Source organism: Coptis chinensis, chromosome 6 (genome assembly GCF_015680905.1).
Source record: "Coptis chinensis isolate HL-2020 chromosome 6, ASM1568090v1, whole genome shotgun sequence".
In the NCBI taxonomy this organism is placed as follows: Eukaryota; Viridiplantae; Streptophyta; class Magnoliopsida; order Ranunculales; family Ranunculaceae; genus Coptis; species Coptis chinensis.
Window position 1 is genome coordinate 49,102,300 of NC_141461.1, and position 23,978 is coordinate 49,126,277.

Genomic DNA, 23,978 nt, shown 5'->3' on the forward strand with positions numbered 1-23,978 from the left:
TTTTAGTTAAAGTTCAAGATTTTTACTACCCGGTTGATTTCGTTATTCTTGACACCGAAGTTGTTTATGATTCTATTCCCATCATCTTAGGGCATCCTTTCTTGGCAACCGTCAATGCCCAAATAAATTGTCGGGATGGATCAATGACTCTTTCCTTTGGAAATTTGTCCATGGAGGTTAACATGTTTATACTCAAGTAGGGACAACTAGGTTTGCCTGTAGAAAGAGAAGTGAAATCCATTGAGTGTTTTGTATATTATATTAGTGCTTCTGACACTTTCCTTCCCACACTAGTAGCTACCCCTCTTAGGGAAAGAGACAAAGATCATAATTTCGACTCCCTAAACATAGATGAAATCCAGGAAGATTTCCTTCGACTATTTTGTAATCCTTCTTTGCCACCTCGCGAGTCCCCTCCTATTAACATCCATTCATCCCTTAACGCCATGACGGAAGAAGAATTTTTCACCCGGCTTCTATCACATTGATTCTTTTGACCCACCTATTGAGGAATGTCTTGCATATCTCAAGGCCTCTAATGATATAGAACTAAGAACACCAGCTCAGAACCATTCACCTTCCATCACCAATGTTCTCCGCCCTCCACCTTTTCAAAGGAGCCTTGAGTTTGCACTTGACCTTCTTGCTTCTCCTGTGCTTCATGACTTTTTAAACCCATCTAGTGAAAAAGTAATACCCAAAGACAAGCCACCTGATACTTTCTCATTTTTTCCATTTCTTCCTTCTAAAACTTATCCATATCCCACATATCTTCCATAACCATCCATTTTCTCACGATCATTCACTTGGACACCCTTTCGTTTAAGAAAAAAGAAGAAAATGCATGCTAGGTTACATTCTAGCTCCATTAGACTTCACTCCCATTCCACTAAGCCACATCGTAGAAAATCTTGGTGTTTAATTCTATTTAGGGGTGCATTCCGTGTTAATTATTTATGGAAAGACCCGCAACATTTTAGGTTGTTGATATATGGTAAACTGCATGTTAATACATATATTTTAGATAAAGTCTCGAGTATCTGACTATAAAAAAACTCATTGTATTCTCTGGTGTACTCCATTTCATTTCATATTTTATGGGAATGCACCTTTCATGTAACTCACGCATTCATCTCTTGCACTTTTTCTCGTTGTGTGAGTAGTGTTTCTCTATGGAGTGAGTTTCATTTTATTTTGTCGTAATTTTGTTTTTCAAAAATAAAACCTATAAAAATAAAAATAAAAACAATTAAAATAATAAATATATATTATTAAGTCTAGAGAATCTGACTTTAAAATACCTAAGTTTTTGTACAATACCACCTTTCTGGAGTATAGGCCAAACAAAATTTTTAAACTTAAAAAGAGTTTTCAAATTTTGTTTGGGGGTGGCGTATTTTGGTCTTTTATTTCAAAACTCTTTGCCACCCTTTACCTGTCATATTTACTTCAATAGAGTCTACGTTAGTTAGTTACATAATTTAATTGTACTATTGAATTATTTCATGAATCCCCTTCTCCCAAATTGTTTGGGGGTGATATATTTACTTTTAGCACATTGTACGTTCACGTATTAAAATTGCATGTACAAATATCGAAATTTGATTTAATTGGGATGCACAATGTAATTAGGTACCTTAATTTCGTAAAATTTCACTATTGCACATGCTTGATTTGTGAACTTATGGTGTTATTCTATTTCTGTTAGAGTCCGCTAATGTCTGAAGCGCTATTTATTATTTCATGTTATCCCCATAACGGGAGGAACTCATATAGGAGTTGCGTATGTTTTTATTTTTTTATATTAGTATAGATTAACTTTCTTTTTCAGGTACTCCCATTTACAAGCATGTTTCTATGGTACTCTCTATTCTTTATTTTCATTCCATACTTTGGGGACAAAGCATAATTCTGTTTGGGGCATAGAAACACGTTGTAAATGTTTAAGTACATATTAGGTTGTATATTACGCACTTTTCTTTATAAAAATGTTTAAATCATAAATATAGTTTATACTATGCACTTAGTGATAATGGTATTGTTCCCTTCTCCATGATGATATTAGTCTAAAGATCCCACGCAGTACTTGAATTAGGATTTAATTTTTTAAAACTTAGATTAATATGTAGGTAATAGTTATTGCATATTTTCATGAATATCTTGCATGAGCATCTTTGATTGTACTTGGAAGTATTTTTCTAAGACCTAGGTTAGAGTACTCAATACATATCATGTGAGCATCTAGCCTAAAAGCCTCATAAGAGTGAAATATCAGAGTGATGACACAAAGGGAGAAGTAAAATCCGAGTAGAAAAATCACACATCCACTTACTTGATCACCATACCATATCTTAAACGAGAATTTAGGCCTTCTTTGAATCCATATAGCTAAAAATTCATACCTATAAGTAATTATCAGCTAGTTGATAAGCACCCAAAACTGTAATACTAAACCCCGTAGATACATAGCATTTTGGGTAATTATGTGTTTACTAATCATGAAATAATTATATTTTCGTACTTTTGCAGGTTTTCGCAATTAACGTGAATATTATGATAAAACCTACATCAAAGAACGAGAATATTGTGCATACTTGAAGTCTTCCCACTCATCCCCAGTGAAGCCCAACAAAGCCTGACTAGAGCTGAAGATTCCAACAGGACAAAACCAGTGCAGAACGGGACCACGTGTAAAGAAGCAGCAAACTTCCGAAGTTCACATCTTTCAAACCTGAACTCCGATTTTGACAAGTGCACTGGCAGAACGACGACGAGCTCTACGCAAAGATAGAAAGTTGTAAAAATGCCAACATCCCGGGCCACCACTGGACACAGCACGTGGACCCATTCTATGGGCCCACAAAAAGTGATGAGTTATCATGCATGGACAAGTGGCAAGTTATGGACACTCTTGGACACTTTGCAAAACAAGATAATATAAGAAATTAAATGCATGACTAGACTTTTGAATAGAAAAGGTGTGACAAAATTTGGATGATTTGTAAAGAAAAAGTCAAAACTTGTAATAAAGGTGGGAAGGCTTCACGTGAGAGAGGGGGATATATATTTTGGGATGTTGGGGAAAGGGGATAGCATTCATTCTTGCATTCCATTTTTGTTGTTTAAATTTCATCCATGGTATTTTCTTCTATTTTGAAGCTTTTGCATTAGGTTGGTACAAAAAGTCTTGAACTTCTAATACAATTTTTTTCTTCAAGTTAAATTTCCAGTTCTTACTTTGCTTCTTCTTACTTTTTCATTTCATACATGGAAGACGTCAAATCCATCCAAGGACCATAAGCTAAAACCCTCTCAAGGGGAGGGTTAATGATGCTAATGTGAGGACCAGGATACATTTTAGTAGTCTAGAATCACTACTTAGGAAAATAGGTTTTGATTATACATCCGGTCCCAAAATGACTGAGCTTGATCAAGTTTGGAGTGCTAATACTCCAGATCAGTCTCGTGTGAGACCCAGTTAACACTAGGTCAAGTCTCGTGCGAGATTCTATGGTAGTCGTTAGCCCTCTAGTTTGCCCAGCTGGTGTATAATTAAACCAGGAGTTGAAGTGATATTCCAAAGATGGAATGCTAATTCAACTCCTCATGCTAGTGAGACGAACTCAGAGATGAGTACATCTTACTAGGGATCGATACTCGACGTTGTTTTGGGTTTGTCTATAAACTTGAGACGGATTAGAGATGTAGTGAAAAGGTGCTTTAAAAGTTTGTAACTGAGCTTGCATGATTATGATTAACCCTCTTCCTATCTCTCTCTCTCTCTATTTAGTTTACTAAGAAATTAATCTTCATAGTTCTACGTTAACTTGCATTCCAAGTTTTAATTGAGCAACACAAGAAATAACCTAAATTCCTATTCACTAATTCCCTTGAAGCTGTAAATTCAATTGTGAACTTTGCCTAGTCATAAGGTTTGGACGATCCCTTACTCGATCTATGCTACCAACCCACGTGAGTAAGGTAACTTGACTAGTCGGACATTTTACGAACTTTAGACTCAAAAATAACAAACCTAAAAAGTCTGATTATCACTAGTCGCCCCACTAAGCATTTTCATTAGCCTTTTCACAAACCACAAATCCTTTACCCAAAAAAAAAAAATCAGTCTACCTATCTGGATAAGTCTGAGAACTAGGATAAGTGAAGAAAAGAGAAGAGAAAAACTTGTGTAAACAAAAATTAGTTAGTTACTTCAAAAGAAAAAGAAATAGAAAAAAGAAAAGAGAAAGAAAGTTTCCATCCAAAGAAAAGAAAAATAAAAATAAAAATAAAATAAAAAGTTAGAACTCTAAAAAAATAGAATAAAGGAGTCAAAAGCCAAAATAAGGGCTAAGTATGGAAACTAAGTGTTGAAGAAAAGTAAGAACAAGGTTTTCTCTAGTTACATATTTTAAAGACCATATTACCTCAAACTTGTCTATTTTGAATATCCATTTCCTTCCTTCTTAAACCAACACCTATGCCCCATATCACCTATTAAAGACCTTTAGCTCAATTAGGAATATGTTAGTGTGATAGTAAGTGGTAGATGTGTTTGATCGACCTCAGCTTTCTTAAATTGTCATTGATATTGTGAGGACACGTGTACCCACTGCACACTGGAGTTAGCAAATTTGAGTGGAAAAATCAAGTGTTATGTGTCTTGACATATTGCAGTCTCTGTGATTGCGTGAGGAAGATCGTGCTCACCTTTGTATGTGATGATCAACATGTTTGTGTCTTTTAAGGCTCAGACCACTTGTTTATGTAGATGACAACTTTTCACACTACTCCACTTATAACGTGAAGTCTATTCTATAACATGACAGAAGCCACCTCTATGTAGCAGGAGATGGATACTCCAGGAGTTGGGAATTTCTTCTTCATCTTGGAAACCCTTGCTTGTCACACAAACCCATACAGGTCCTTATAAACTACTGTGTAACGAACAAATTATTACAACATAACCAAATCTAACCAATTACTCTGATACTCCCTATTGCAATTAGAATTAGACTTATTAGACATTATCTATTTCCTAAAAATATATAGTTCATCAAACTCGACATACCCATGTTGTTACAAACTTGTCAAAAAGTACATCAGGTATATGCCTGCAGCAAAGCATCTCCTGTCCAAAGCATAAAAAATAACCTAAGGTGCTACGACATGATCTAAAAGCCATGGACTACTTTAAACAGTCAATCACTTAATTATTTTTCAGTAATGCTATGCTGACCCACTTATTTGACCTACTATTTGGACCTACTGATGTGTCAAAAGTCCTAATCATGGATTTGCATAGAGATACGTGTCTGTGTGTATTGCAATGCAAACCAACGTTATCCAAATAGTGAGTTGCAATAATAGGTCTAAAAAATAGGTCCATGTAGCACTACTCCTTATTTTTTATGAAAAGAACCGACAATTATCCAGTGAATTCGAAAAAATTCTCCCCGGAACAACTCTCCTGACCTTCTCGTGAAAACCCAAAATACTTTGGTAGACCCTTCCTTTTTTTGAAATAATTTTTGTGTGCAGCGGAACTATGACCTTAACATGTATATTTGAGGGTGCTAGACACTTCAAAGAGTGACTTAATCAATTCAAACACAATATGCAATCAGTTGATAATAAAAATACAAATTGGACCATGTCATGCCCAATTGAATCATATCATTTATGTTTGACACATACAGATCATCCAATTCTATTTTTTTATTTTATTTTATTTTATTTTATTTCATAGTCGTCCAAAATGGAGACCATGAACTTGGACAAAGAATCCATTTGTCAACAAATTAAAATTCTCTTGTTAATCTCTGGTCAACAAATCCACTGGACAAATAATACATTTAGGCTTTAGAAAGATTAGGAGTATGTTATATGGATATAATTTTATAAAGTAGTCTAATATTGAATAAGTTCCTTTGTGACATGAGAAATACATAATTCATTCCACTATTGCTTTAAAATGGATGGAAATATGCATTAAAATGGATGGAAATAAGTCATTAATGCACTTACTCCACCATGAAGATCAACCATCAGTTGAATAATTTGTGCTGAATAATCCAATTCCATCTACACCATGAAGTTTAAGCCTCTGAATTTTGTCATGCTTTGTCAAGCAAAGAGAGTGCCACCATGAAGAACAAATTACACTCACAAATATAAGGATAGAATCTGCAGCAACATTAGGAAATTATAAATCATGATTAACATCGAATTTCAGCTTAAAAAAAAACAAAGATTGGAAATGGGAAGGTTGTTCACTTAAGCAATTAATCAATCAGTTATACAAACAGAGACACCAACCACTCCAAAATTTATTTCTCCTTTTGACAATATATAGTTATATGTATACACCACCATTAGGGAATTGTATATAGCTTTTGTTATTAACATATCTTCACTCCATAACAAGTATCATGGAATAGTTTTGAAAAATGACACAGTGTATTCAATTTATATTAGCACTGCAAACTCGATCTATCAAAAGTATAACAGCCTAATCAAGTCGAGCTAAAATCAGATGTGAAGCACTGCCATATAATTTAGTCACAATGTTTTTTGATAGTCCAAAGCCATCACTCAATCAAGTGTGAAACACTCAAATCAAATTGATAAATTGAATCTATTCAACACTTAACATTGTTAATAAGGATTAGAAGCTTAATTTCAATACTAAATATCCAAAATGATAACGTCTAACACAACAATTAACAATTTGCTATACTGATTTTAAAAGAGGAATATCTAGTAAAGTCTACAGATGCTATAAGAATTAAATAACACTATTGACAATCAACAATAAACAAATTTCCAAGCATCAATAACATGTTTCAGTCCATAGTGTCGATAGCATGCACACAACGGAATCATTGTCACTCTATTAGCATAACTATTAACAAATATGTCTCTCAAGAAGGATAATAAAGTGAAGAAGCTGCAAGTATGGCGGTCAATGGGTTTTGATAACTCGATAACCGACCCGAACCAAACCGATAAAAAATGGTTTGGGTTTTGGAAATTTAGTTTGCCATCCACCGAACCAAAACCGAACCAAACCGATAATATTATATTTCATCTGAAACCGCTAATCGGTTCGATTTCGGATTTTCGAGAATCCGACCCAAACTGATCCATTGACAGCCCTAGCTGCAAGAACCCCACCCAATTGATTTTCTTAGGTTCTTAAGGAAAAGGCTTAAGTCTATAATATTTGACCAAATTCAAAATATATGCTATATAACACAAAACGTTTCTCAAAGAAAGTTGCAATTGATTTGAACTTGACTACATTTCAACAAATAACTACCACTATTAACACACTTCAACAGAGAAGGAGAATCTAAAGAATTGTTTCAGCAAGTACGATGGGCCTTATCTAATGGACTGGTTTTGCGGTGACACTCGAGTCCGCAAAATCGGGATTGTTAGAGTCCCAAATGTCCACATTTAGCTACAAGGTTCAAAATGGAAATCTGGTTCACTAACTAACCATAAAAATAGGAAGAGCCAAAGATTGAGTTATTGTAGCTTGAACCAAAGATTGAGTTATATATTGTTCCCCAACTTGGAACTTAAATCAGACTACTTCTAAGCACAACATGACGCATTCAAATTGGAAAACAACACTGAAAAGATTAAGATGACTTATGAGCACTTGATACGCATGCTAATGTGCCCATGGTGCAATAATCGACTTTCAAAAAGACTTTGTGAAGTGTGTTGCTCAGATATCATATTGTGAAATTAACAAATAAATTTAATACTTTTGATCCAAGCCCGAAAGTTAAATTCTAGAAGTATCCAGTTCCAAATGAATAGCTAAAGAAAGAAACTACACTAATCTCATCTCGTCTCCTTACCTCAACAACATTGGAAGAAGGCATGCACAACTAATATTTCTTAATATTCAAGTAAGACCAATCCTGATGGCTGGGTAGTTCTTGTTTGTAGTTCCATTAATGTTGCAAACTAATTTAATTTCTATTAATTATATATGAAAAGAAATGTGAAGTCATTGTCAACATGGGGGAAGCCCACAAAGTCACATTCGCTTAGCTACATAAATACTACGATCTCCTCATTGAAATAGATAAGTTCAAGCTCCCACTGGGCATCCCTCACTATATGGTACGTATCTTTATTAAGAGTGCTAGGTCCCCTTTCCCTGCTTATCTCTATCTCTCCTTAGCTTTTCGATAGCATCCAGACTGCCTTATTCCAGTCAACTATGATAAGGGATAAAAAAAAGTAGTAATGCTTTTACACATCGATATTGGCTTTTCACTTTTCAGTTCCCTAAGGCTACTCATCTTCCTATTTAGAGGACTAAGAGTCTCTGTCTTATGAGTGAAAAAGCCATTTTAAAAAAAAAAAAATCCCGAGTTTTTTACAATCAGTTGCGCATCAGGGTTTTCAGGTAAACAACCACCATTTCCTTCCACCCCGGGAAATTTGACACCTGGTGATTTTCGCTCATAGCGCAGGTTGGAAACTGTCACTTTTTCTTCAAACCTAGGAAAAAATGAAAAATTGAACTCCTGATCCAAGTCAAGGTCAGCCAACAACAGTCATTCCCAAACCCGTTAAGGTAGCAGCAAACCCTTCTTCCATTCTTTCTCGATCGCTTTTGGGACTAATTAATCCTATAAATGACTAACAGTCTAACATTATTATGTACGTACTAACAGAACCAACACACCCATAGTCCTATGTAGCTAAAGCAATAAGAGATCAATATAAATATATACAAACCTATAATAACACAAACCAAACTATTTTTGAGTTGATAACACAGGGACCATATACTGATATAAAAATTCTAACAACCACACTAACTAATGCACAATGGCCTTACATTCCAATTCTTCTACTTGGTAGCTCGAGAAACTACCCATTCAAAAACTAAAACTTATCACGAATCACGAGTTATAAAACTAAGAATATGTGGCCTTTTTTGCCCTTTTCTACTTTCATTACTATTCTCCCTCATCTATGACAGACGTACCATAGATTAACTGATCATAATAAGTTACAACATATAAAGTGGACATCAAACGAAAATTTTAATAATAGAAAGAGAGAGAATAGTAATGGGTTTTGTTGTTGACGTACCTGATCAAATCCACATTGTCGAGTAGGAACACCGTTGCCACCTAAATTACCATTACATGGTAAAACACCTTAATGAAGACCTGTTGGGACTCTAAGGAGTCTAAGATAATCTGAAATCTAGAAAAATAAATAAATAAATATAATAAAATATAATAATAATAATAAATAAATAAAAAATATCGTAACATGTGGATTAAGGTGAGGGAAGAGAAAAAGATTATAACTTTGGGTTTCATTAAGAAGTTATTCTTCTGTTTTCTATCTAAATTAATGAACTTAATGAATATGCATAATTTAAGAACATCAAAGAAATAAAAAAAAATATTGTTATCACGACAATGTATATACTTCACCTTTCTATTCTCTAATGAGTAGATTTTTTGGTATGTAGGAGCAGAGATATGACATCAAACAATTCACTCTTCTTCAAGCTTTATAATAGATACTTCCAAATATCAATTAAAAACCAAAACAGCTACAAATAATCATGCATAACAGCCATAAATAATCATTTTATACTTCCAAATATGACATAAAGATGCATGTATTCTTTCGACTTCTACCTTAACCAAAGGAATGAATTTTTTTTTACTTAATTTCAAGTTACCGTATAACAATTGCACTTAATCTCAAATTCCATAAACTGACTAAGATACGCCTATGAATACATATATTTGCACTATGCTATTATGTAATGGTATACCATGTAGTGTACTGAGTTTCTGTTGATTGCCTATTATCATCATATCCTTGTATCAGTCATCTTATGAAAGTAGATGACATTCGCTAATTTGAATTGTCTTCTAAAAAAATCCCTTAAGACTTATGTTTTCCTTCTTGGATACCTGATAGCCTAGTGATTGAAATGCTTTGTTATACTCTTGACTACTGAAGAATGCCCAAGAGTTGCTACATGTTTTAAAAGTATTCATCATAAATATCTTATCTAGATTTACTTCATACTCCTTAATTGCAAAATTGTACATCCATTATACACTATCTTCATGATCAACTCCAACAGGCTTCAATATAAGTCTCAACTTCCCCACTTCTGTCAAGTCGTTCGCTATTTTGAAATTAGTTTCATCAAACATCAATAAGGTTACAGTTTCATAAACCCAAATAGACACAATTTCATATCTCTAAGTAGTCCATCACTGTGCCCCATATGTTATTCTAACACTGCTAAGAGTAAGTCTCGTGTCCATAAACAAAACTTCTGAAAAAACCTTACAGTGAATATTGTCCCATAAACAGTCCATCAGTTGTATGAGATGTCAATACCTTAAAGCGAATTGAATACTATCTAGTCAGCATCTACATAACCAAACTCATCCCAGTTTAGTGGATACTCTAAACCAACTTCAAGGAGTTGATGATGAATGTCATTTGAATCATCAGTTGAGTGTGGTGCCTGTTACGATCATTTGACCATGGCCCTCAGATTAACCTCTAGTTATTATATATATATATATATATATATATATATATATATATATATATATATATATATATATATATATATATATATATATATATATATATATTCTATTTTTCTATTTTTGCCGCTCAAGAGAAAAAGACATAACAAGCAAAATACTACTTGATACTTCATATCTAATAAACTACATGAGGCTTGAAACATCTCTGTATAACTACATGAGAAATCAATGAAGACATACATCCTTGTATGAATATAGTAATATAGCTTATATAGTCATTACGGAAAACAAACATGATGATTGTAAAGTATTACAAAAATCATTTAATGACCATAGGCAAATGAAAAATGATTTTCTACAAACATGCTGGTCGTATAATATATATATATGATGTCATTTTCTACTTTCCATTACTTACAGCTAACTCTCTTTTACCTTCACAGCAAAGCCTAAATGAATAGATTGACGTCATGATTTCTTGCTCTATAGGGCAATACCAACACACAAAACTAAAAGATAAAAAAAAATTGACAATAAGAACGCAATCGAAAAGTGGATAGTCACTAAGTCATGCTTTCTTGCTTTATAGCACATAGAAAACTAAAGAATTAAAGAACCCAATTCATTGCCAAAAATACTATGTATATGAAAACACAACTTGTAGTTAACACATATAAAGGCAGTGAAATAGACTACCTTAGACTTTAAAATTCATAAGTGACAATAGCATCTATAAATCCAATCAGCAGTAGGATTTCACAATGGTTCATAGTCATGAAACCTTCTGCATGACAACCTTCCAGTTTCTCTGTTACAACATTTTTAATCACCAACTCAATAACAGACCTGTTAGAGGTGACATTAAGGGATTAAATTTAGAAGACCATCATTGAATAGTTGACTTACTTGTTAAAGAATGAAAGTCACAAACTTACCTATTAGACTAACATTGTACAAAATAGAAAATAGAAAATGTAAAATCTTGACAGAAGCTTCGCAATGATTTGCCTGTAATTGGATTCAATATTCAAAACTAAAAAATAAAAAATAAAACCCAATTAGTAAATAGAATCCAATCAAGAGCAAAATGAGTAATAAAAGCCAATCAAAACCTTTTGGAAACAAATATTTAACGTACCTGTTACATTTTTACAATACTAAGACTAACTGAATCTACCACTCTCAACGGTATCAAACACCATCTAGTTCCATGCCAAACTTGAGAATTATTGGTTTTTCAAAATCATCAAATACCTGATAAAAATGGAAATACTAATCATCGAAAAAAAAACACATTTGTCCATTAACACAAATACCATAAATAGTTATTAATTTACTCAAATTCTGCTAGTTCGAAATTCCTACGCAATATCATTTGAATCTTGTTTCAAACTACTAAGTAGTGTACCACTACTCATTTACTCTCATTAGTCATTACACACGCATGCAAAACATAACAGAAGCAAAGGACGCTAAATAAGAAGTTGAAGCTCCCCAAAACTCTAAATCAAGACATATACAATACCATTTCAACGAAACAAAATAGAGCAACATTGAAAATCGATAAATTTCGAACATAGAGAGAAATCAAGTTATTGAACTGACCTCAAACATAGATCTTAAGTTGCTATAATTATAATCGACAGAATCCCTCCAAGAAAATTTATAATGAGAAAAATAAAAAAAGGAAGAGAAAATTTTACCGTTGCTGAGGAAGGAGTGAGAATAGAGGAAATGAAAGCAACAAATAAAAATGGGAAATTGGAGGGGTTCAGAAGTTCTCCAATTGTTCTATTTTTAATTCCAATACAAACATCCTCATTATAACAAAATTAAAAACGAAAATCAAAATCTCACCAACAAATCCAGCAACTTCCTTTGCAAAATTACCCAAATAAACATTGCTTACCTTCGTAATATACCAAAAATTTAATCCTCGTCGCAATTATGGATTAAAGTATACATATGTCAGATGGAATAGATTCAAGGAAATTGAAAATTAATGATTTAGGATTTGGGTTTTGGGAAGAGGTTTTAGAAAGATGATGGGTTTCCAAAACCCCGAGTAGATTCTAAGGTTTTCCACTTTCGAAGTTGTCATTTTTTGTTTTTCCCTTTTAATAAACATGTACAAAATTGAAGCTGCTGGAAGTATCAACGAAGCCATTTTTTTTTTCGGTTGGGGCAAAAATCAGAGAGAGAATGAATTGAGAAAGGAAGAGAGAGGAAGAGAGAGGTTGATAGGTTTATTTTTCCTTCGCAAACGTACAAACAATTGAAAAGGGCGTGGACTTTTTTTTTTTTTTTTCTACCCAAGCTGACGTGTCCACCTCAAAGAAAAAAGGGGGCTGACGTGTTTCACTAGGAGCATTCTCGACTGTTCCGTATTAATGGTCTTTGATATCATGATGAACATACTCTATCAAATCAAACATTTTCCTTGAGACAGTCCCTTCATGGTTACTATTTTACCTTTATTATAAGAGCTTAAACTCCATATACACACATGGCTAATTTCAAACATATAGCCATTGCAATTATTCTTTCTTTTCACAACGAAATATAAAATCAAAGCATATAAAAATAAGCTGACGAATCAATTACTGGGACAGTTGGTTAACCTGGTGTAAGATAAACCAAGAAGTGTCTGAATAAACAAATAAAGTGGGAGATTAGATTACAATCTGATTATTTAAGTTGTTAAACTGTCTCATACCATAGTAATTGGTTGTTTCTCTTTGTTTGTCTATTTTTCAGTATAACTAATCTCCTACAATTATTAGTGTGACCATTACTAATACCTTCCCAAGACCCTTCTAAGCGTAGAGGCGTAAAATTCAACCTTCAACAGTACTTATCAATAAAGAAATTCTCGGGCATCATAGTTACTGATTGGGGGGTGTCGACTATATCATCAGGCATCAATGGAGTATTCCAATATTGTTTAGTATCCAATAAAACAATAGAATCTATACACACAATTATCAGTAAACTACACAAATAGAAAAAACAATGCAAACCAAAAGAGTAAAATAATTCTTGTACCTTGAATAGGCTCAGCTGCTTCGGAGGCAGTAGCAAAAGGCCAACTTGAAGCGTAGAACAATCACCCCTAGAGGAGGAAACTAAGTCATCAGAGTGGTGAGGAACGACAACAGAGCAAAGACACGAACAATCAACACGATGGTTACTGATTTTCAGTAATGGTGAAGATAAAATTCGTTTTTTTTTTAATGAGAAAAAAATGGTGGGGTTAAAATTATGGAGAACATAGATATTTTTTTTGGACAGTAAAAGATTCTCAACTACATGGAATCACTGAAAAAGCTTTGATTGTTTTGTTTGCAGTGGAGATATCAATTACAATCAGCAAAGTAGTCAAGCACTCCATGGGAGACGAAAGTCGCTATATGGGTCTTAGAGATTTCAATTTATTTTAAGTGAAAAAATAAAATAAATAGAGAATTTGGTGGGGTTTTCGTATCGGAGTTTAATCCGGTGAGAAAAAAGGGTTTCGGTCGGTGGAAGAGTATTGGATTGTTGGGGGTTTGCTCTTTAGGAAAAGGTATAATAGAATACGAAGAGTATTAAACTTTTTTTTTTATCTCCACCTTTTTCATAATATAAAGATTGGGGCATGCTGCAATTGGGTTCCACAGAAAGCATACAGTCATTGGATTCTTTCCCCCCTTGTTGCGTTACCATATTGAAGGACTCAATATCAACACTACCAACACTACCGTATACTTCAATCACAATGAGTACTTTATAATGTCTCAAAGGTGAAGTACTTCAGGAAGGCAATCTCTTCTGCAAGAAAAGTTGGTTTAATCTACTTGGTTTTGTTTACTTTTGTGCGAGTTTACTCTAGCTAGTGTTATCAATAATATGATATAGTTGTTCAAGAAGGGCACTCATGATACCAAATCCAGCTAACAAAAGCCATTTTCATAGTCCTGAAGCTATATTTGCTGATGTACATCACTGCTTCAGCGTTCTCGTTGGAGGTTGCACAAAAAATGTTCATATAAATAGGACTGGAAAGCAGATTCAGAAGTCCTACTTGGGTTTCTGAATAAGAAGAAGATTAGAGCACAATTTGGTTAAGTACAAACTGTTGTACATTAGCACCACCCAAAGAGAGCAGGAAGGAGGCTGGCAAAGTCATCATACCAACACAAATCTCATATGCCTCAGGAGAATGCAGAGAACCCCGTAGTTCTATTGGCTGATCACGAATAAAAGTATGGGAAGAATGTATGTGCAACGAATGCAAAAGAGGGTATGCGAAGATTGAAGGGTAATTGAATATTTGAGAGGGGGAGTATGTCCAGCCGCCAAGAAGTAGAAAAAGTGGCGTTGTTGTTGTTTTTTTTTTTTTTTTTTTTTTTTTTTCACCTTAAAACTAAACTGTTTTGGAAGTTGGAACTATGGAAGAGAGTGTGGGTTTTTTATCTTTCCAATTTTTCCGTAATTAGGCCAAGAGACTTTAGAAATTCTAGCCGTGAATTGAAGAGGCTATTGGGATCTTTCATGTTTTGTATCCTATTTTATCGTAATTAGCTTTGGGGCTCTATTAACGCTTCCTCAATTGAGGAGGGTTGAGCTATACTATATATATAAAGAAAACATCAGCTATAGCTATTTAATAGGTAATACCAAAGAAGGACTAAACATGCAGCATAACATCTATTAATGTTTTGAACATAGTTATGAGGTTAGGCTGCATACCCCTACCTGTACATTGAATTTTTTTTAGTCACATCAAACTGACCTTACACATCCTATTATACTTGTAAGAGTTTCAGTGGCCAACAGCCCAAGTGAGAACCCCTGCCAAAGTTAAATGGCGAGTTAACCTGAGAAGTTCCATGTTTTTTTAGCGAGTGAAGATCTGAAATTGATATATCAAAAACATAAGTTCAATTATGTACTTACAACTGCAGAGAGGGGGGAGAGGACCATCCACTACTTCCATTCCCAAGGCAATCATCAAATGAACTTGTCAAAAGTGGATGACATAAATACAGGGAGTATGCATACCCTTTCATGCTTTGCCACATACTTAAGAACCAGAAGAGTAATCAGTTGATCACCTGCATAACCATGTGCAGATGCTAAGATTTCGTAAAAATGGGATGCTTTCATCTCATCATTTGATGTATCAGGAAATTAGTACTCTATGCCACGTGTGTATATTGACATCTGATATTGTATTTGAATGTCAAAAACTAAGATCTTGTTTTCAATATGTCACCATGTGACTAAAGCTTATATTTTCCATAGAAAAAGAAATATAATGTCAGCCAAAAAAAATAAACATATACCATCCCACCCCTAAACTATCTTAAAAATCATAATTGAAACAAAATAGTAATTCATGAATTGAAACAAAAGTCTAAGAAAATGTGATCTAAAATTTGTGACGTTCAAATGACCTTTGTCGCTAGACTACAATAGTGTTAAGACTCATCTAGTAATACAAATGCACTTTCAAACCTGATTGCCTAAAAGGAGTTATTACATTTCAGTTGCATCACACTAAATCCATGGATGATATCATACTCTAATCCTCACAAAATACTAAAAAACTAACAATGTTACCTTGTAGTAGACTTTTTGTGTTGAAGTGAAAAGCAAGTGAGTATTATGATCATCGCTTCCTCAAGCTACATGGTTCAACTTAACTGCAGAGTACATGCATTATAACAGAGAATAAAAAATATTAATGCTAAATGGAGATTAGATGTATTGGAAATAAGGGGGAGGTGGATGAATCATAACACCAACACATAAGATATTGGGATTTTAAGCAAATGAAATGTTACCATCATTGTAAAGGTATGTTCACCAATTGGCTTCCAAACTATTTTGGTCATTAATCAATGGTTTTACGCGTTGCACTGTTCAAAGAAAGTATTACTGAAAGCTTAAGTAATCCTCAACATGCAAATAATGTGAAAAAAACTTACGAAAAAAAAAATATCTTACCAAAGCGTTGTAAGAGGTGAAAAAAATATTTATCTCCATTATAAGGCCATGCATACAATCCGATCCCTTGCATACTTAGCATTAGCTAGTAATGCTCTTGATCCAGTGGTAGCAACTAATGTCTCTCCTTGATAAACCATATGTTAAAGCTAGTGTTGTCAGAATAAAGACGACCTCCATTAAAACCGACAAACAAAGATAAACAATGGGTCCATCACTTCGCTTTCTCAACCTTTCGCAACTCACCATGCCTATATAAGAACTTAAAAGATAGCAATTTTGTTTTAACCTGCAATTAGGTGTAAATTTATATATTTGAATTTAGTGAGGTCATGGAAAACATATAAATTAACACGAAAATGCCAGCAAGAGCGGCGTCATCATTCAATGTCGTTGGCTAGCATACACACCCCATCATCTTGAAATAAAAGCGTGCCAATCGACCTAATGTAGGTAAAAGGATCAATTTCAAAAGAAAACTTAGTTATATATGAAAAGACCCTATTTCAGTTCACCAGTTATTGAATGAAATATACAACTCTGCAAGTCTAGGTTGGTCGTTCGATCACTTTTGATCGACAGCTGCAGCCCCCCAGAATTTAGAATATAGAGAATGTGAGTTGTAACTGGAGTTGCTCAAAGAGCTTTCTCCATAGGAGCAGTGTCACCTAAACTAAACCATTAACTGTTTTGTAATTGGTGTCAAAAGCATCTACAGTTGAAATGGGCATAAACTCAAATGAAGCAAAAGGGCAAAATAAAAACCTTTTGGACCTTTCTTCTTGAACAACCTTATAAGGCATGAACTGATGCAGGGATGAAAGCTTGCTAGAAAAGGGCCACTGCATCCCAGAAACTCTCATGAATTATGCAAAGATCAAAACATAGAGTAGCCATTAAATGTCGAGATTCTAAGCAAACACATAGTACAGTTGGTAAAACAATATTATTGAGATAAGCCATTGCCATAAGCAATTGGCATAGTGTGTAATCAACTTTACAATTCGAACAAAGAAAAAATATATAAAGTGAGAGAACTTTCACATCTGATTAACATATATTATTATAGACCTTCAAAAGATTTTAAGCATTCACAACACCAACCCGATTAAGATAACGATATTTTACTTTGTTGTAAATTATAATTCAAACTCTTTGTCCCATGTACCAATTTACTTAATTAAAACTAATTTAATATAAATCTTATAGGTAAGAAAACATATAGAACATAAGCATGTATAAAAATCTTCTGTTTATAAATACAATAGCAGATCCAACAAAGCAAACACCCTAAAAATCTTACCCACACAGTACAATCTACCAAAAAGAAAGACACAGAACACAATAAAAACAGTAACAAATACGAATTGCATTCATTTTTTAATTTAGACAAAAACAAAATTGATTCCATAGCTATTACAATAACTGGATATAAAGTACAAAAACAACTCCGTGAAATGTTGATTGTAAACATTTCAATAAAATACTTTAAGAGTTTTCTATAAAATCTAATTGCTATTTGGTTTTAGAGAAAAATGCTTGTAGAATAAAGAACTCACCTTCCACTTTGGGAAACAACATATACAACTACATAAATTCACATAGTAAGGGCATCACCAATGGGGCCTTCATATGGACCTTTATCTTTAAATTTGAGGGACCAAGTACAACAATGGGCTTCCAATGCTGCCCCTATATGGGCCTTTATAGATACCATCCTTCAAATATATCTACATTCCTACCGATTGTTCCATTTCGCAAATTTTATGTGAGTAATGAAAACATTGAATCAGAAAATTATTTTTGTGAAGAGTCGAACTCACAACCTACTCACTCCCAAACTAACTCAAGACCCAAACATCTGCCACTATTTCAATAGAATTTGTTATGATAGAGTTTCTCATGATTTTAATCTTACTTTTAGAGGTTGCATTGTAGAACCCCTCATTTGGAGGTCCTCAATATCATGTTTGTCCTTTATCCTAACCTCTAAAATGCTGATGTGGCCCTCTATTTTGAAGGCCTGCATTGGTGATGCCCTAAGAGCATGCCTAGATTCCACTTTTAATAACCTGAAAATATTTTCCAACCAACAATACTAAAAAAGGAGAAATAACTTTCATTCAAATAAAATAAAAAATAAAAAACTAAAATGATTAAGTTTGACAAAAACAAATCTATTTGCAACTCTTCACCAACTTTCTTCGTCTAGGTAAATTTGTATCAGCTAGGCTTCTAAAAGTTCCCTAGCATTGGAGCACAACCAAGATTGCAGCTCCAAAAGGGTTAAGATTTCATAATGGATTGTGATTCTACAGTGGTTTACAATGTTCTGACATTAAATTGTCTTCCAAAATCACTATGTGTGTTACACATTAGGGGAACAACTTTTTCTCTGTTCCACGTAAAGAATAGAGTAAACTAAATACAAAGCATAAGAAGAATTAGCCCCATTAATAGTAGCAAAGTATAAAAACTTGTAATTTATCAAAAGTCATAAAATCAAATTATCGTAATTCTTATTACGTAACTAATCAATGTTCTCTCAAGACTATTTCTCATAAGGCTGAACACAAATTTCATGTTGTAACACAGGACTAACCTAAGTGCTAGTGGACCTAGGCCGAACCCGCAAGGTTCATACCACTATGGCCGTATCAGAGTCACTCGAACTATTAGGCAGGCAATCTCTGCAAGTTTTATCAATGGCAGGGGAAGATATGGAATAAACGGTGTTTCTTTTGTCTCACCTGATACGCCACTAAAGCTTGTAGAGTACTTCAATATTGGAGGAGTTTTATGTCTCGGAAGCATACTAGATAATCCCACTTTTGGTGGAATGTGCCTGGAGACATCAGTTATGGCTGTTGATTTTAGATCATTTGTGGAAATTGTGTTTAAGAACAATGACGATACAGTTCAGAGCTGGCACCTTGACGGCTATAATGCTTTTGTAAGTCGGGTAAGTGTTGGTATCTTGTTTGACATTAACACACAGGTTAAAGTCGCCGACTCATTTGTAGCGAGAGAGAAAGTGGTGAGGGCTTTCTCTTCTCTTCACCGTCGTTTTTGTTCGGTTAGAGAGAGAGGAAAAGAGGCGTGAAGGTTTTCCTTTTGGACTCTCTTTTTTCTTTGGGTTACGAACAATTGAAATTGAAATGAAATTGGGAAAAGAGGGCGTAGAATTCATTTTTTTTCTGCCGAATTATTAGAAAAGCTGAGGTGTCAAATCTGAGAGAAAAAAGAGGGCTGACGTGTTTCACTTCTCAACTACTCAGTATTCATGGCTCCTTTTTCTTTGGGTTATGAACAATTGAAATTGAAATTGGGAAAAGAGGGCATAGAATTCATTTTTTTTCTACCGAATTATTGGAAAAGCTGAGGTGTCAGTCTGAGAGAAAAAAGAGGGCTAACGTGTTTCACTGGGAGCATTCTCAGCTACTCAGTATTCATGGTCTTTGATATATATAAGATGATAGAATTTCTTTTTTGAGAATACTAATCTAGTAAGTGTTTGATTTAATATAGATTTTTTTTTTAGAATACTAATCTCGAGGGGCATGAGATTAAATCTCAGCCGCCACATAGCTTTTCCCTAAACTAGTCTTATTATATTATAGTATAAGTGTTTGATTCAATATATATAGAAGATGATAAAATTTCTTTTTTGAGAATACTAATATAGTAAGTGTTTGATTCAATATAGAATTTCTTTTTTGAGAATTCTAATCTCGAGGGGCATGAGATTAAATCTCAACCGCCACATAGCTTTTCCCTAAACGAGTCCTATTATATTATAGTAAGTGTTTGATTCAATATATATAGAAGAAGATAGAATTTATTTTTTGAGAATACTAATCTAGTAAGTGTTTGATTCAATATAGAATTTCTTATGAAATTAAATCTCAGCCCCACATAGCTTTTCCCTAAACCAGTCCTATTATATTATAGTAAGTGTTTGATTCAATATATATAGAAGAGGATATAATTTCTTTTTTGAGAATAATAATCTAGTAAGTGTTTGATTCAATATAGATTTCTTTTTTGAGAATACTAATCTCGAGGGGCATGAGATTAAATCTCAACCGCCACATAGCTTTTCCCAAGACCAGTCCTATTATGTTATATTGATATAAAGAGAATCCTGATGTGTATACGGTTGAGAAGTTGGCGAAAGATTATTGTATTATTATGAGACAGAGGGTTCATGCTATAGTGTGGCTTAAGGAAGATGAGGAAATGGAGAAGAAGTTTGGGCCGTGGGATGATTCTGTTGAGCTGCTGCTTGACACTTTCCCTGAGTAAGCATAACGAATAATGCTCTTTTTTTGTTTACTTGTAGCCGTGTTAAAGTAATTTATGTGCATGAGTATACTGCGTTGGCTGACTCCTTTTAACAGCTGCTTGACACATTCCTGAGTAAGCTAATTAGTTATGCTTTTTTCGTTTATAGATAGTTGAGTTAGTAAATTACTTTGAGCATGTCATTGGGATCCTGTTTTATAAAGATTAGAAGGACAGAAAACATCAGGCCGGGAGTGTGTTTCGTATTTATAGATTTAAGAGGTAGGGGGTGTTTGGATCCTATTTATTTATTGCTAAAAAATGTTTATTAGTGAAAAAACATTTTTTGAAAAAATAAATGTGTTTTGTTTCTATTTAAAAAAAAATAGTTTTTCATCCAAAAACACTTTTTGGTCCCAAAACTTGTTTTATGATAATTAGGTAAAACTTGTTTTTAAGTTAAAAACTATTTTTTCTTTTGAGGAAACACTTTTTTGGAGCTAAAGGCAAAATGAACTCCGGGATGTGTGATATGCCAAAATATTCGTGAAATCTGATTTGATAAAATAGATTTAAGAAAAGTCACAACCAAACATGTTTATTGAAAAACTGTTTTTAGAATAAATACTTTTTCATAAAAGTGTTTTTTAAGAAAAAATACTTTTTTGAAAAAATGAGAACCAAACACCCACGTAGTTTTCTAGTCATCTTCTCAAGGAACAAGTCAGGCCTTTGTGCTTGATATGGAACTTAATTATTTAGTATTGTATTTCTCATGTAGGCTGCACTTTTAGTATGTTCTGATTTACAGTTATTTAGTGACTCGGGCTAATATAATACACTGCAAGTCTGCAATCATAAGCAGAAAAGGAGCAAATATAATACGCAAAAGGCATTTTAAAGCAAGGCATTACAAACAAAAAGGTGGATTAAAGCAAGGGATTACAAACTAAAAACCGTATGAGCAAGGCATAACAATGAGGCTCGCTCCAAATACATCTCTGCCACAGCATGGGTTAAGTTCCTAATCTGATCTAAAACTCAACTCCAAAACTTAGGGCATAGATAAAGATCTCTAATCTATTCTAAAGGCATATCAATACACATTACACACACAAAGTATGTAGACCAACTCTTCAACGTTTGCGACTTCTTGCAATATGACTGTAGTAGCATTCAATACAATATAGCCAAAAGTACAACTATTCTAAAGCTTCTCGTCACAACTTTCCAGTCTCTTCAACACGCAAACTAACTCAATTGAAGCAGCAATGCTAAGTGATCTACCTTTCAACTCATGAACTCTTTTTAAAATCTCCTTCTTTGCATAGCACTTATCTTCTTCCAATAGTAACATCACTGCGTTGACCAATTTGTTGGTAACATCAACATTAACCAATTCTGGTCCTCTACATAGTTCCTCAATAAGTGTAACCAGTACATCCAACTCCCCCAACAACACTTTACTTGAAAACGAAGTTACCAACCTTTCATACCCTATGTCTCTTGGGGTGAATAAGACTAAATTAAGAATATGGGCATACCAAAACGAAGTTACCACCCAGAAAGACAAATACCGACTTTCGTAACTAGAAAAATCAAGAAAGCGTGAAAAAAAAAAAAAAACCTCCATCACCAGTCGAAAGATAAGGAATAGTGAGTTGATGCTGATGTATATAAGAACATGTGTGTTACGAGTTACGAGTGTCACGTAAACGATCCAAAAGTGCTTCTATACACGTTGGTGCTGTGTGTTACATGTACTATTACCGAATGAGAGAAGAGTTTTGAGGAGTTTTTCTTCTGGTGGTGATGTTGGTTCCGGTGATGTGGCTTAAGAAAGCACGAGATGGAGAGAAGAAGATGTGTTTGGTGTTGTTGGTTCAGGTGTTGTGGCTTCAGAAAGTACGAGATGGGGAGAAGAAGATGCATTTGGTGTGTTTGGGGCCAACTATTCCAACTATTCAGATAATTTGTATTTGAATACAATTCAACTCCAAACAAATTCTAAATATCAACTACAACACAAATAACAACAAATAATAATATAAAGCAAAATTAAAGCAAACTACAACACAAAGATATACCGTGGTTCAGCCAATAGTACCTACTTCTACAAGAGCTATGTATTAACCTAAAATCTGAACCCTCAACTAGTGTCACTCTATGCCTATTTTTTTCTTCTCTCTCTTTTTTTTTCTTTCCTTCTTTTTTCCTTTTTTTTCCTTTTTTTCTCTATCCACTGTTCTTTTTATATCCTCTCTCCCTCTCTCCCTGTCCGTCGATCCTCTCCCCTATCCTCTAGTCGCGATCTTCCCACCTGTCCCCTTAGGGTTCACGTCCCCCCTCTCCTATGCTCCCTCTCCCACCTTTCTTATCTTGCCTCTATTCTCCGCCCGTTCCTCTCCTTGGCGTCATTCCTCGACCTCACCTTAGGGTTCCATCGCCTTCAATTGCCCGTCATCGTGCCCTACTTTCTCACCTCACCACCCCGGCCCTCCATCCGTCTCCTTCATCTAGCGGCTTCCCTTCGGTTGCACTCCCGGACATATGCGCTTCAGGGTTCAGCGCCTATGTTCTCTTGTCCCCCCATGTTGTTTGATTCCACTGCGACCCGCCCGCTTCTTTTTTACTTGGTCCACGGCGGCCTATTATGGGTCACTACAAATGCCCCTTCTTGACTTCGCCTCCATACATTGCAACGCGAGGTCGAGAACTCTTCCCCTCTCTCTCTCTTTTATCGTTCCCCGTCTTTTTCTTGGTCGTGTGATGTGAGAGGCACTCATCACGCCGCTTTCTTTCGACGGCCCCGGGTTCCTGTGCATCTATTTGTCGCTATTTGGTCGGCACCCCTTCCGACCTTCCGTTTTCCGGCCGGTGAAGTTACTCTTTTTACCCCGACCTATTTAAACCCCTTCCCCCTTCTTCCCTCACTTTCTTTCATGGTCGGTCTTCTTCTCTTCTTATTCTCCATCTTCGCACTCCTTCAATATTATTCTCGGCGACAAGCTCCCCGGTGGTCTTCCCCGTGATCATCCTTTCTAACCGGTTGTCTCCGGACGCTTTTCCCGATTTCCTCTCACCGATAGGTAACGCTTTCTCCTCTTTTCCTCCTTTTGTCGAGCGATCTTCCAT

The 23,978-nt window shown here is 34.6% G+C and overlaps 1 protein-coding gene and 1 long non-coding RNA gene across 5 annotated transcripts; both read right to left on the bottom strand.

Moving 5' to 3' along the window:
• Positions 1-1,313: 1,313 nt before the first annotated feature.
• LOC147493378 (uncharacterized) lies at positions 1,314-16,713 on the bottom strand. 4 transcript variants are annotated; one of them, XR_015199504.1, is made up of 11 exons: positions 16,560-16,713; positions 16,397-16,471; positions 16,173-16,255; positions 15,507-15,664; positions 13,614-15,427; positions 11,707-11,822; positions 11,504-11,601; positions 11,265-11,414; positions 9,127-9,243; positions 6,028-6,186; positions 1,314-5,131 (listed from the first exon to the last, which is right to left on the bottom strand). It is a non-coding gene; the product is annotated as an uncharacterized LOC147493378 (long non-coding RNA). The 4 variants fall into 4 exon arrangements; XR_015199503.1 differs by lacking the exon at positions 1,314-5,131 and having other exon boundaries at positions 5,883-6,186; positions 13,614-13,680; positions 15,343-15,427; XR_015199505.1 differs by lacking the exon at positions 1,314-5,131 and having other exon boundaries at positions 5,883-6,186; positions 9,127-9,236.
• A 4,988-nt stretch (positions 16,714-21,701) lies between these two features.
• Positions 21,702-23,978, bottom strand: LOC147493379 (putative clathrin assembly protein At4g40080). Its single transcript, XM_086567844.1, has 3 exons — positions 23,927-23,978; positions 22,614-22,676; positions 21,702-22,559 (listed from the first exon to the last, which is right to left on the bottom strand). Exons 1-3 carry the CDS (start codon positions 23,976-23,978, stop codon positions 22,051-22,053), a joined length of 624 nt encoding a protein of 207 aa, XP_086423970.1. The 3' UTR covers positions 21,702-22,050.

Excerpts from the sequence above, each read along its gene's own strand:
- LOC147493379 (XM_086567844.1), bottom strand. The coding sequence starts at position 23,978 with ATGGAAGATCGCTCGACAAAAGGAGGAAAAGAGGAGAAAGCGTTACCT. Across the intron at positions 22,677-23,926 it reads GGAGAAAGCGTTACCTATCG|CCACATCACCGGAACCAACA; the intron begins GTGAGAGGAAAT and ends TGCTTTCTTAAG. Across the intron at positions 22,560-22,613 it reads CAAAACTCTTCTCTCATTCG|TTTACGTGACACTCGTAACT; the intron begins GTAATAGTACAT and ends ACTTTTGGATCG.